This window comes from Taurulus bubalis (genome assembly GCF_910589615.1).
Source record: "Taurulus bubalis genome assembly, chromosome: 15".
Classification (NCBI taxonomy): Eukaryota; Metazoa; Chordata; class Actinopteri; order Perciformes; family Cottidae; genus Taurulus; species Taurulus bubalis.
In genome coordinates this window covers 7503147-7518139 of record NC_136603.1, presented here as the reverse complement: position 1 = coordinate 7518139, position 14993 = coordinate 7503147, and the positions used below count along the sequence as shown (strand labels likewise).

Genomic DNA, 14993 nt, shown 5'->3' with positions numbered 1-14993 from the left:
CCTAATTTGTCTTAATGGTGACCATGTAGCCAATGCTAGAGATGTTCTATGTGTCCCCTTATCTAAAACCCATAAACTGTACTCTAGAATACTTGAGACACTACCTGAGTCAGCCAATCACTAATTAATAGTTTGCAATAAAAGGCGTCTGGCAGTTTGGAGTTTCTTACAAATTGTTGGCCTGGCGAGGGAGTAATTAATGGGGGACATAGAGTTTAATTAGGGAAATATGGATGATTAACATCGTCACCTTCCCTCAAAGACGTGATGCAGGCGGAATCTTTTTGAGGGAAATAGAAGAGACCTTGCTTTTACACACAGTGCAGGAGAAGCTGCATAACACCAAATAAGATCATTTTAAACAAGGGTGGTCCTGGCATCCTAACAGTTGTATGCAATTTAACTGCATACAAACAAATATGTGCCTTTCCCTCATATAAACTACATGGGTTTGTTTTATTAAAATTAAAAATGGTACAGTGTACTCAAATGTATTCTTTGCACCACTTTGATTTTGCATTTTGCAAATGTGTAAGTGTGAAGGACACTTACAGATCCCAACGAGGATTCTTTATAACGCTTGTTCATTTCTGGAAGATAAATAAATAAGCAGAAAGCTCCCTCGGCAGGGGTGTGGGAGATGGGATGGGTGGGAGTGGGAACACTCTGCCAGGTTCCCAGTGTGAAGGGTGGGTGGGAAGGTGCTGAGCCCTGCTCCCAGTGGAAACTTCACAGAATGGCAGAGGATGCTAGCCGAGCAGAACAGAGGGTTTTGCTGTTCATCTGTCTGCAGTCAAGCTTATCAAGGAAGGACTGACTGGGATTTAGTGAAGAAATAGAGAAGGATTGGTTCCATCATTCAATCTGTGACAGTCAGTAAGCAGAAACCTTTCAAACATAGGTATTATGCCCTACTGATTTAGTATTAAATGGTCTTTTCAGAGAAGTACTGGGGCTAAAAAAAACTTCTTTGCTGGAGTGGCGGAGAAGTGGGTATGTTGAGATAAATGCTACGATAATGCTATGCTACTTACGTACATGCAATTTACATGCTTAAAGTGCACATGTTACATGACAATTAAACATTTCAGAGAGCCATATTGGTTAAAATTGGTAATATACTTGTGCACTCTAATACAGTAGCATACTACATGTATATCAGTGGTGGGGATGTTGGAAATGTAAAAACACGGCATGATTGTGAAATACTTACTTTCTGCAATAATAGATCTCCCTGTCCAGTCATCGTTAATTATCTGGATGTTTCCAAAATGGACGTCACTGAAAAAGATGCGGTTGGTCCGAGCTGTCTTCTGACTGTAGTCAAACGCCAGGGCGATGACATTCTTGAAAAAAGCAGGATTTTCAAAAGGCTGGACAGGTGAGTTGAGGTCATTCTCATCAGAAAGGTGGATGCTTTTCAGGATGGTCCTCTCAGAGAAGAGCAGATAACCTTCATAGCGCTCACAGGCAAAGCCGTCCTCTGCCAGGCGACCATGCGCGCAGGAGCAGGTCCGGCGACCACTACCCAGGTGGAAGCACAGCTGCTGGCAGCCTCCGTTACTCCTGACACATGGGTTTGTCCCTTCAAAACACAAACACACACACGCTCAGTTATTGATTTGTTTCAATCTCTGCCCCAATGTTTAAATTGTATGTGACTTTACATTACAGATGAGAATCATTGTAGCAGCCACATATTTTTTGCAAGGTGAATTTTAGTGAGAGACTTCAATAATAAGCTATGTTGTTTAAATCAAGACAGGACTTGCAAGTTGAAACCTTTACCTTTTTCTCTGCCTCTATTGAAGACGGTCACATCCTTTAAATTGACTCCGAGACCACTCCTCATGGTCACAGCCTCACTGGTGTCGGTCTTGAAGCCACGTCTTATTGAACCGTTGGAGTGAGCCCTGAAGTACACCAATGCAGGAGTGGTTTCAGAGAATAAAGCAATCTGTATTCTGACTTTTCACTCGGTACAAGTTCATGACAAAGTGAGATAGATTTAAAGACTGCTAATTCATTTGACAATATTAAAGCAAAATCAAAGATTGCAGTCACACAGTCCTGATACAATTCCTGATACAGTCCTATATGATTCAAGTTGTTAATGATCAAAACACAATGAAGCCAACAGCTTCTTTCCATTGCGGGCCTTGTGGTAGGGGGATGGTGAGAGAAAGAGATAATTGATCTTCACGTCGTGCATGAGAGGGTAAAAACATGTAAAACAGACAAACAAACAAACAAAAGAGACGCAATTAATTATTTAACAATCATTAACCATTAACCAATAGTTTAAAACATGTCTCAGTCTGTTGCTACAAAGAACCGCAGGTATATGAAAATGCATGAAGCGACCAATTTCATGAAAAACAATAATGCGTCATCAAATTCAACTGTGCGCTTGAGTTTACAAAGGGAGAGGGAGGATTCACCCATGATGATGATAATGAGAGTATTTAAGAAAATAGGCATTGGCCGTCACTTTGAGAAACTGCTGATCTTAATATCTCCAGAAACCTTTGAAGGAAAAGGTTGTTAGTCAGGTTAGTATTGTGGGCTTTGCAGGGCACTGCATGTGTGTGCATTTATGAAAATAATAAATTACCTGTCAGACCAGTAGATGTAAGGCCCAAACACAGCCACAGAGAAGAGGTCCACGTTGGCCACTGACAGTACAATCTCCCGGCTCTCCCCTGTCTCAAGGTTGATCCTCTCGATCTTATCTGTGCGAGCGTCGCACCAGTATAATGTATTTTCCTGGAATGTCAATTTCAAATGCATATCACAAACTGAACCTCTTAGGCAAAGTCATATTTTAGCCACAAAAGAGATGAGGTAAGCAGTACAGTATTCAGTAGCAGTACAGTGGAGGGGGAGAAGCTTGGTGATAGTGTTTCTTTTTCATCTGTGTGCAAGTGTACCTCGTAGTCTATGGAAATTCCATTGGGCCACATGATGCCCGAGTTGACTAAGGTGACCTGGTCTGAACCGTCCAGACGGGAGCGGCCGATGCAGGGGTTCTGGCCCCATTCAGTCCAGAAGAGATACCTGGCGAGCAGAGTAGCATCACACAAACACACTGATTTCTATACATAAAAAAAGAGAGGAATACAATAAAGAAATATCTGATTCTGTTGGCCAATATTTACAAATGCTTTCTGCAATGTTCCTTCAAAGTTATTTGCTCAATGGTGTGACAAACATTTCTAATGGGGTAGAATATTTCAAATGAAATAATAAACGTTCTTATTTCAGATGACAGTAACTGTAAATACTGTGTATGATATATAACAGTAAAAGATGTTACTGTACATTTTAAAATAATTAATTAAAACACAAATATGATACAACATTTCAAACTTAAGAAAGATAAGGGCCAACATGCATTAATATATAGCCCAATAGAGCCTCTCTATCTGCCAACACACTGAAACCAATATGTGTGATAAGCCAACATATCGGTTGGACTTTATTCAAGAGACAGGAAGTTTTACAGTCACATCAATTGTCCATCTACAGTACAATTGCCATTGTGATTCATGACATCAATAACCAGGCTCTGTGGTCATTACCTAGTTTGGTTTCCCAAATAATGCACTCAAATAGGGAAAACACAGACATGAAAACACAAAGACAAGGCCTACCCCTTCTGTGGGTGTACAGCGATGGCCCTGGGCTGATCAAGTCCTTCAGATATGACCACTGAGCGGCATGCGCCATTCAGACGAGAGATTTCTATCAGATTGAAACCATGGTCCGTCCAATACAGGTTTCCTGTGTAGAAACAAACAATAGCCAGATGTAAATGCAGCAGTGGTTTATTGATCCTAATGGATGCTAGGTACATGAGAAGGTTCTCTTACTTACACATAAACTATTAATAACTAAACCTGCACACGCATTCGCCCTTTGTTTTATCATTTCAAATCAAAGCAAATGTACCTAACGCCATAACCAGAAGCACTGTACATAAAGTAAGAATCTTCCCCAACCAATACCAACTTGACAGCCCACGGTAATAAACTCCTCGTGCCCGGGGAGTGGCGACACTAACCAGCGATCCAGTCAACAGCGATGCCTTCCACCCGGCTGATGCCGGTAGTAATGATGTCTTCCCTCCAGGTCTGATCACGTTTGGCCCGGGATATTCGGTTCAGACCCATGTCTGTCCAGTACACCGTGTCATTTCCTGCAAAACATACAATGGAGTTAATGACATGAGAAAATGGGATGATGAATGCGGTTGCCGCGAAGGTATTTATGCCCTCAAACAAAGCAGCTCCTGAAACGGCATTTTATTGCAGCACGGCCCATTTCACCAAATGTTGTGTAGGACTATAAAGTATGATGGCAAAAATGCCCACACTGTTCATCCACAGCTCTTTGTTGACACACAGTGCCCGAACAACAAAGGTAATTGTCAGCCAACATTTTACAGAGCAGTTTATAGATTCATGCAAAACATGGTGTTGGTAAAACTTGTTCTCAAGCCTTTCTCAATTTTACAGCCTCATTGCAGAGGCAAATGAAATAGCATGGCATTTGTTTATGATGCAGTCTTCAAGTGCATCTCCATGCATGCAATGTCAGTTTGGCTCTGTACAGGTTGTTAGGAGGTGAGGGGGTGCAACATGTTTGTTTGCTCTTTGTTCCCTGTGCCTTCACACGCTGTTAACACATAGCACACATACGACAGAGTACGGCTGTGGGGCTTTCATCTGTTCTGCTCTGGCAGCCCGGCTTCTGTAATGACAAGTCAGTGATGTACGTGAGCTTTCAGCTACTGCTCTTGGACGGGCTTAGTAATCCATGACAGAGAAAATGTCTATCTGGAAAGTCTTAGTTGAGTAAAGTGCAGTAATTACATGTGTTTGTATATTTAATTACAGTGGGCGTGTACACACCTTGGAGTTGTTTTGTAGAGACTACCATCAATTTATATAGTTAATTATATAGTCCTTGCGGTTGAGATAATTGTAATACTTACCACTGAATAAACTTCTGTTGAAAGGTTAATTTAATTGAATGTGTGTTCATTTCATGAAAAACTATATTTAAAGAAATTGAAAAAAACAATGTCCGAGAGAGCAATGTAATCACCCGACTTCGCACTGTTTCCTCTCTTTATTAGATAATAGTGTGGAACAAGAATTCCTTGTATAGTAGTGACAGCGTAGGTCTGTTGATTTCTGACTATGCCAGCTGAGGAAATTATATTACAATAATTCATTATTTACATTTTCTACTGTCTCTTTTGCAAACCTACATGGGAAATTCATTGAAAAAGTGTGAAATTACCGAAGCATGCATTGTTTTATCTGGTGCTGATTTTTTTTTTTTAAGAATCGTTACAAAATCCTTAGTATATGAACCCTTGTGTGTGTGTGCAGTTGGTTTATGTTTTCAGTTGGGTGTATGCAATTTCGTCTACACAGCTTTTGTTATCATGCTTCAGTGGCAACCAATTATATGTATGGAACGCTACCGGCCTATAGTATATTCATAGCATTTGTTGGTGTAATAAATCTATCATTTCTATCATTTATATAATGTGAAAGGAAGCAGGGATGTAACAAATGACATCACAAGCTACTGGGTTCGTGTTTTGCAATGCACGTTACGGAACCATCAATTGATACAATATCTTGGGAATTGCTTTGTATTAGGATTGTGAGGAAATAGTAATTCATACTGAGGTTCCTATGTAATGTGAATTTTTTACTCATTCATCTGCGCTGCACTTTCACAAGCCCATAGACCATTATTCATAAGGTATATAACACAATCCTTTCCCTGCTCATTGGTTTAAGATTGAGAAGGAAAGGTGAGTACTGTGGGATATAAAGGAAGAAAATAGTGGCATGTTGTGCAATATAATGTAATCTTGCAAATTCAGTTACAATTAACTAGTAAGTAGTTACTTAAGTATTGCTTTCTTTTGAGTAATGCATGTTATATATCAACCAAATCATCAAATATCATATCATATATATATATATATATATATATATATATATATATATATATATATATATATATATATATATATATATATATATGGACACACACATATCTCTGATATATCTGCTGCCTTATACTCAATATCAAAAGTCCACCGCGTGTATTGCATGATACCATACCTGCGTGGAAGTCAACTCCCACAGCAAACAGTGTTCCTGTAATGGGCATAAGAGCTTCACTGTTGTCATTTGGGTCAAGAGCGATTCCCCGGATTCCCTCATGGATGGAATACATCAGAAATGAGTCAACACCTAAAGAATGAAAATGTACCTATTACACCCGAAACAACGATATTAAAGCATTGCAAATAATGAATGTATTATGATATATGTATAGATCAAACACAAACACTGATCATTATCATTTAGATTAATCAATCAAACAATTAGTTTTAAAAGTGTATGTAAAAAAACAAATAGGCAGCTCTTCAGCATACAATTTGGGGAACGTACCCTCGCAAGACATGCGGTCGCTACGCAAGTTGTAGCCAACAGTGCAGGAACAGCTACGGGTGTTCTCGGAAGTGGGGAAGCAGAGCTGTGAGCATCCTCCGTTGTTTATCTGGCACTGGTTTCTTCCTGAATGTTAAGCACAAGCAGCAAAAGGCAAGATATAAGGCAACATAAATAGGTGCTTCAGGGCAGGGTGTGTGTATTTGTGTCATGGCCAGTGTGTTTGCAACGTGAGCGTGCTTTACCTTTCTGACCCTCCCTGTCGAACACCTTCATATGAAACACCCCACTCGTCTTGTTTCTCAGAATCACAGGGTTCCGCCCGTCTCTCTTGGTAACCGTTCCCAGCTGTGCCGATTCCTCATCTGCCCACCAGAGCTTGCCGCCTGAAACCATTTATGTCATTTGCTGATATAGATATGAAAATATATATATATGGCTACAGATGCAGATTCAGTGAAACTGCAATGCAAGGGCAAATTCTACATTTTGCCCTCAGCATTACTGCATATTTTCTTTATTATATGCAAATCACGTTCAAATTCAAACAAACATTCAGAAACGCCACAGCACAAACAAATACCAATTCAAAGTCGCACCTATGCCAGATTAATAATTGGGGCATTCTCTGATCTGATTTGATCTCTGCCCACTTGCTGATGATGATGCATGCATCTGGCAGCTTTTGGAAAAGGTTTCACATCAGCAAAGACACTTCCATGCATTGCCTGACCATTATAGCACAATTGTAATGTTCAATTGGGGAAGATTTACACATACTTTAGATTTTTATGACTATGAGATGCGCACTCAATTTATGACCATTGCTATTCAGCAGATGCCCACTCCTCATGCATGAACAGCAGCAATACTTGTCAATCTAATTTGGTAATTTTGATCATGGAACATGACAAAAGTTATGTAAGAGACAGCATGGCCTCATCTTTCTTTTTTCATAAGACCATATCTTATGAGAGACAATTTTCTCTCATGAGCTAATCTTTGAGTTTAAAAGCAAAGCGCTGGGTCTGAGACCAAAGGGAAATGACAACATGTACTAAAGTTGTTACGTATCATGATGTTTAATTGTCTACTCCCTGACGGACTCGCTGGTCTGTCTGGTTCTGTGTAACAGTGAACCTCCAGGCTTCAGTAATGCTGCCATCGTGAGCGTAAGTGATGAGTGTGTCTTTGTACAGAAGCACATGCACAATAGGCTCCTGGCACACCCAGCCACTAACACACTATCCCCCAACCCCCATTTCTGTCCTCAGCAGAAATCAGTGATGCACAGTCCAGGCACTTTGCCACACACTCTACAGACGTGACAGGAACTCTCAATTTTTAAAATCCCACTGAAGTGCAAAGTGGAGAAGAGTCAGGTGGCTCCTCTCGCTTCAAAATAGACACTGTAAATGGAGTGGAGATGGACTTTGAAAGGGCCACAGTTGCAAAAATGAACAAATACGCAGAGAAGACGTGCTTTAAAATAGGCAGTATAATGGCAAAGAAAATTAATATTTATAAAGTACCATACAAATTGGTTATTAAAAAGAATCATCTTTCTCAAAGATTAAAACATAAAAATAAAAAAAATGTTTGAGAAGCTAAGAAGCAGCAGCAACCATATGAGATGACTTACAGGTTAATAAACCCTTCTGAGCTACATTGCTGGTGCACATAACCTGGTGCAGGTTATTACTCTCTTGGGCCACAGTATAATACATTAAAACTACACTATACAGAAACCTTACGTAGATGAGAAAAGCATCATCTTGCAGTCAATACACGATATCAGACGATTTAGTGAAATGTTGGTATTTACAAAAAACAACCAAAGAATTTGCCCTTTGGGTTTCAATCTACAAATCCATTGAAGGTAAAATATTGTTTGTTATCTCACCCTTTTTGATTTATTTAGAATAAAAAAACACCCACAGAAACAATTCCCACTTGCATTAATAGCTTTGGGCTCAATGTCATCCCCGAAGGGAACGCAAAACTCGTTTTCACAAATCACACAAATTCCCATGAGTGAGAATGACAGTCTACATGCAGTTTACAAAACATTTGACCCCACAGGGCACGCTAGCCTAGATTAGCTTTGCACCCGGTGTTAATTTGATGCCGTGGGGGCCGCTGGCTAGCTGTGATTGCTCGCTTGTGGCCCATCATATTCAATTTCCACATCAACCGCTAGTTTGATTCCAGGCAAGCCAAGGCTGATGGATCACCTGCACCTTCTGAACAGAAGTCCTCACCTTTCCTTCAAGCCAATGCAATTACTGCAGAGCCCAAAGATCTGAGTGGATCGACCTTGTGTCAACAACAGTGACTTCATTACACCTTTCCACAACCAGCTTGAACAAGCACGAAGACAAGCGTGCAAAATTAAAAAGGAAACATGAGCACCACAGCATGTTTGTTTCAACACACTGCTGAAAGGATTGTCAGTTTGATCAATTATAGTTATTTTGCTCTCTGAATCTGACAGTCAGGGTTTAATATAGCCGGTCAATTGTGGATGTATCATCACAACACCATTAGAGAATGTGTGGAGGGAGATACAGATCCTAATAGAACTCAAGCTTTCTTAATTTGCACATGACGTTGTTGAGTAACCGTCACCACTTGAAACACAACCAGCAAATCGATCAAGCTATCACAGACCAGAGGAGAGAGTCGAAACGACTGCTAGATTGGTGCTAATTAATGTTGATTGACTAAATCAGCACGAGGCCCCTTAATTAGTCATACATACTTGTCAATACCCAACATGTTATTTCCAGAGCAATGGCTGTACATGTATATCTGTACATCAATATTGTAATTCTAATACTTTGTGCTATTCCATTAGGAAGCTAATCAGTTTGCTGAACTAGTAAGACAAAGACAAAGGAAATAGGAGATAAAGAAACCATTGGGTGAACCGAGTGAATGGTCAGCAAATTCACTTAATTGCATCTTTCACTATGGAGACAAAACAACAACATCTGCAGAAGAGACATTTCTCTGTAATGGGCATTGCCAATAGACTATTCGCTTGTCAACAAAAGAGGCTCAGGACTGGAAAATGACATGTCTCGCTGCTGTCCTGCTGTCATCCCCTAGCCTCATTTTCAGCTGACCCTACACATTTTACAAGCGGCTCAATGGTCTGCAGCAAAGGAGAGAGGCATCTTGGTTCAGGATGAGGAACTAAATGTCTTACTGACAACAAACAGCGAGTGAACATTACACCAGACGCAAAATACTAATCACAGGCACGGAGAACTTTTAAATGTGCTCTTTGCTTAGCAGCAGCATTTATAGTCAACATTAAAGTCGTAGTTTTGAATTGGTACAATTAGTTTCGAATGCATATAAACACATAATGAGCTGTCCTGTTTCAACACTAAATGAGACATCTCTGCCGCATACTTTAAGAAAATCACTGTATGTTGATGTATAATCTGGTAAAGGGCAAACATGAGATGGGAGTTATTTTATGTGTTATTAAATACTAACCTTAACGTTACAAACGTAATATTAATATCTACACCTAGCAGTGGGCAAAGCCAATGATCGCATCAGTCTTATGAGTATAATGCTCACATGAATCCAAATGTAAACGTTGAAATCCACTAGATTGATATGTATAGTAATGCATTCCAATGCAACACATGTGCTGCTGAACCACTGTGAAATTTCTCTTTTCAACAAAGTTTAATAGCAATACAGTGCTGTTCATTCTACCATTCAAAACAATTTCCTCAACATAAGAAAATATCATTAATTGTGATTGATGAAGACTTGCAAACACCATTTCACTATTTTGCTGTACCTGCTACTGTGCAGGAACCAAGCCATTAGTCTATGTCACCTCCAGTTTTATCTCCCGCAGTAACGCAGTAATGAAGTCTCCATCATCCATATAAGAAACAGTCCTCCATAGTCAAAGTCTTGAATGTAAGAAATACCTATAAAAATGAACCAAAAAGATGTGGCTCGGGGTTGCAGGGTGATAACAGCTAACACACAGTTGAATTCCTACTGCCACTGCTGTGTTTTTCTGTGTGTGTTAAACAGTCTGTTTATGCTCTCAGCACATACTGACAGATATCCTCCACACATGAAATGAAGGCCTGCCAAGATAAGTAACAAGCTTCAAGAACAACACTATTGATTTTATTTTTTCCTTAAAAAATAAACACACACACACACACACACACACACACACACACACACACACACACACACACACACTTCAGTATGTTTTCTCCCTTCTCATTACCAATCTTGGCAAAGAAAATGCATTTGCATAGCTCACTGGGAAGCTTCCCAATTGCAGCACTGTGAGACACTGTGAGCCGATTTAAAATAATAAATAAAAATAATTTGTCACCCATTTGAAGTCTAGAGGTATATCCCAAATACCAGTTTTTGAGTATTACTGTTACTGTACAATGCTGTTGATGAATGTCGGCAGTGTTGCACAGTTTCTATAGCTGTGGCAGAGCTAGCATGTGATTCAGTTATAACTGACATACTTTGGAAGCCTCTATGTTTGTAATAGAAAACAAGGGCTAAAGATGTCGTGATAGGAACTACAAGTACCAGGGAAGACCGGGGAGTTTTGTAACACTGGGTTAGTTGTAACACGGTTAATTTGACCAATCAGAAAGGAGCTGCGGCGACGTCAACAATACTGTTAACTCTCATTTCTTTGTTGAACTCATAAGAGAAGTGACATTTCTTTGTGAGCAAAATTGTGTATATTACGGCCCAAAAAAGTGAGTTTCAGGGAAGAAAGTATTTTTTTTTAAATCAAGATTATTTTGGGCCTTTTGTTCAATGTATTGTATATACAATGATTTAACATACACAACCTAAACAAGCAGTTTAGGTAATTGGATGTTTTGCATTCAAATCAGTTTTAAAACAGTTTTATAATAGCTGCTTTGGGTGGAGGTAGTTGTCACAGTTCATTACAAAGTCTGTTCGGGGCCCATAGAGCTTGCACCCCAGGGGCGGTTGTATATTTGCCGCAGCTGTGGCAGGGACTGAACCATAAGGCCATGTGACACATGCACACATACAGAAATACAATACAAACACAGCATTGTTTTGACCTACTTTTCTTTTTTAAAGAAATTATTCTTAAAATTATTCATTAAAGAAAAAAAGAAATTAAAAAAAGAAGAAGTTTATTCTTTAACCTTCATTAAAGGTCTTCCATGAATTGAATGGTGTGGATCTGATTTATTATTTGCTCCAACAAAAGTTGTTACTACCATCCCCAGTCTTCCCATAAATTGCACATAGATTTTGGGAGATTTCTAAGTTAACCTACGAGTTGATAGATTACGTGACACATTAGATTCAACACTTGATACCAAATATCAACACATAGTGAACATCCTCCTCCCTTTTTTATTACGAAAGGGGTGAGAAAATCAATCATCAATCACTGCTGCACTGGGTTTTAATTATCCCTGCTCCTTCACACAAAGTGAAGCACAACTGTTGCAAGGCTGACTAAATAGCTCTATTCTACAGCCACTTAACCGGTTAAACATGTAATCCCTCCACACTCTCTGACTAATCCCCAATGGCAATCTGATGCACTCGTGACAAGCTCCACTCACCCATCACCGCCAGAGCCGTGCCTTTGGCTAACTCCCTCTTTAGAGTCTCCAGCACTTCCAGTCCATTGCCGTCCAGATTGCACCTGTTGATAGTGCCATTGGCTGAGCTTATCCAGTACAGCTTGTTGGCAGTGTAGTCTATTGAGAGACCTAAGAATACAAGTGCAAGAGGGGACACCAGGTTAGCGTCCATTGTGTGAGGATTCATTGAGACACATGCAAAACACTAATCAGAGACGAACAAAATAAGTAATGAACAGATAACAAAAATCACAAAATAGTAAATCAACTGTAAAAAAAAAAAAAGCTACATTCTTAACATTCTTACATGTGACGTTTGTATTTACATCTGTATTCAATCTGAGAGATTACAGCAAACAAAGATTACTGAACTAAAACCAATAGCCGTCTCAACTATCCTTTGTGCTGTATTGAGTTCAGTTTTAAATCCTTCATTATAATACGGGTAGATCAAATCAAGCATTCTGATTGGTTGAGAGTGAGTCACGAGGTGTAGTTTATTCAGCCATAAAGTACTGTACAGCCTGTTTACATTTAGAGCGTTCCATATCAGTGCGCACTTAAAATAACAGGTAGATTTAAATTGCGCGACCGTTAGTTGTCATTTCAAGCTTGACAGTTACCAAACATGTTCGTGTAAACTTTGATATTGTAACGTCCGCAGTAACGACTCAGACGTTGGTTTCCTTAACTTGCAGGTGTATTGCTTGAGTGTTCACAGTATTGCAACGGGGCTCTTCCCTAACAGTAACGTTAGCTCAAACGGAACAGCTAACAAGCTCACGTAGCATCCCCCACACTAGCATAACGAACGACAACACAACGTCACTTCCTCCCTAAAATGAGATGAGGAATGAAAAGGGTTTGACCACAAAATCATGATAATTTCTAGTGAGAGATAATTACGTTGGTAATTTCCCGACGCGAGGCAAGTTCTCTAAACATCATGGAGGAGAAAATTACGGAGAAAAGACGGACAGAAGCAGCGAGAGCACTTCTTTACATCGGTGGCTGCGTGTCGTCCTCCACCTGCTTCCAACCGGCCTGAGCAGTCAGTTTTATAGTCCCGTATGTGCGTCCCGTGCGTCCCGGGACTATTTTCTCTGTCGCTGAAATGCGATACACAACGTTTGGTGGCTACAACTATTTTGTGCTGAAAGGGAGCTTATTATTACTATTTATAAAGTCGCAGGTACCCGTATTATACAAGCAATAAGGTACTCGAGGCAGTACTATGTCTACAATAATGTACAGTTCAAGGGTTTGCCGGCCCGACGCGCACAGTACATTATTGCACGACACAGTACTGCCTCTCGTACCTTATTGCTTAAATATGCAACACTGAGAGGTGAGGAAGAAATATAAGTTTTCTTTTGACTATACTTTACATTATTACAACAGCACATTTCAGAACCGCATTATCTTAACTTTTGCATTTTATAGTTTCTATGCAATTATCTAGGTTAGGGCTAATATAAAGAATTATGTGTTCACTGGCACATATTTGTGGGGGATCTCTTTGCAAGAGCTCCAGCTGGCGCGAAAAGAGTGAGACTTGGTGCTTTTAAATCCATTTCCTGACATGCTGTTTTTTTTCTCCAGAAAACCACTGTTAATGGTGGAAAATGAAAGCAATTCCAAATGTGGACCTCTGGACAACTCACTGTCTCACACCATGTGTTGGATTTATATCTGGCAGATTCACAGTCACAATGCGTCATTAATTTACGCTTGTCCCCAGGTCTAACCCATAATCATAAATGAAGCCAGTGAAATATGGGTGCGCCCTGCAATCTGTAATGCTGGCAGGCAGAGGAGAACGAAGAAATACAGCGAGACAATGGTGCTGCTTGTGTGACAAAGTGGGAGTTTGACTTTGAGCTTTCTGAAAACAGCTACCAGCTGAATGTTTTTGCTAAATCAAGCTGCAATGTCTCACTTATGTGTTTGTGTTTTGTGTTTTATTCAGTCAATCATTGCATACAATAAGTAAAACCACAATATAATATATAAAAAAGAAAGAAAGACTGAAAAGGTATAGATAGAAGCATAATGCTTATATATTCCTATCCTAAATTCTTATCAATTAAATTTTATGAATACGCTTATGAATACATCATGTGGGGAGAGAGTTTATTAAAACGCAAGAGTACAATAATATAAATATTAGTCACATAAACATGTAGAACATTTGAAAAATCGGGTGGCAGTAACTAATTAGTGTTCCCAATGGATTTAAATGATTATGCTCAAAGTATGAATCAGTGTTGTGCATGCTAGACAAGATTGTTTTGGAAAATATGTATCAGTGAGGACTAAGTTGTCAAACAAGCTGTACATACCTGTATCTGTAATCTAAGATGATGTACATTTAACCTACTATATTGTCAGATATAGATGCTGGAGGAAATTCAACCGAAAACTCTGACATCGCTCACCTTCCTTGCTTTCAGTGCCTCACAGCAGAGGTCATCCACAACCATTGCTCAATGATTCCTACACATTTCAGACACTAAAAGGCTGATCCTACTCTCCAGCTGCTTGGAGGAATTTGTGTCAACAATCATTCTAATCATTGCCCTGGATAGATTTCTTAAACTTGATTTTACATCCGTGTTTTATCTTCTTGTTTAACATACAATAAAATGCATTCATGTTTTAATTTCAATGAGTCAACATTGTGAGTTCTTATTCTTGTAATAGTTAACTGTAAATGCTGTTTTGAATGAACTGACAATAATACAAAATAAACATATGCGTTGCTGTGTTGGAGTGTGATTTATCATAATCGCACCATCAATTATATCTATTTTATTTAATTATATCTAAATGTTTGAAACTCACATGTATGACATCCACGTAT

At 39.4% G+C, this 14993-nt stretch overlaps 1 protein-coding gene across 1 annotated transcript in view; it reads right to left on the bottom strand.

Moving 5' to 3' along the window:
• lrp1bb (low density lipoprotein receptor-related protein 1Bb) overlaps window positions 1–14993 on the bottom strand; it is a gene marked incomplete at both ends in the record, with an annotated part of 233942 nt that overhangs the window by 63982 nt on the left and 154967 nt on the right. The window contains 10 exons of the mRNA XM_079230683.1: window positions 1214–1585; window positions 1789–1913; window positions 2615–2766; window positions 2931–3057; window positions 3654–3783; window positions 4064–4198; window positions 6150–6281; window positions 6483–6608; window positions 6728–6868; window positions 12110–12259. Coding sequence (XP_079086809.1) covers window positions 1214–1585; window positions 1789–1913; window positions 2615–2766; window positions 2931–3057; window positions 3654–3783; window positions 4064–4198; window positions 6150–6281; window positions 6483–6608; window positions 6728–6868; window positions 12110–12259 — 1590 coding nt within the window. The remainder of the gene's footprint in view (window positions 1–1213; window positions 1586–1788; window positions 1914–2614; window positions 2767–2930; window positions 3058–3653; window positions 3784–4063; window positions 4199–6149; window positions 6282–6482; window positions 6609–6727; window positions 6869–12109; window positions 12260–14993) is intronic.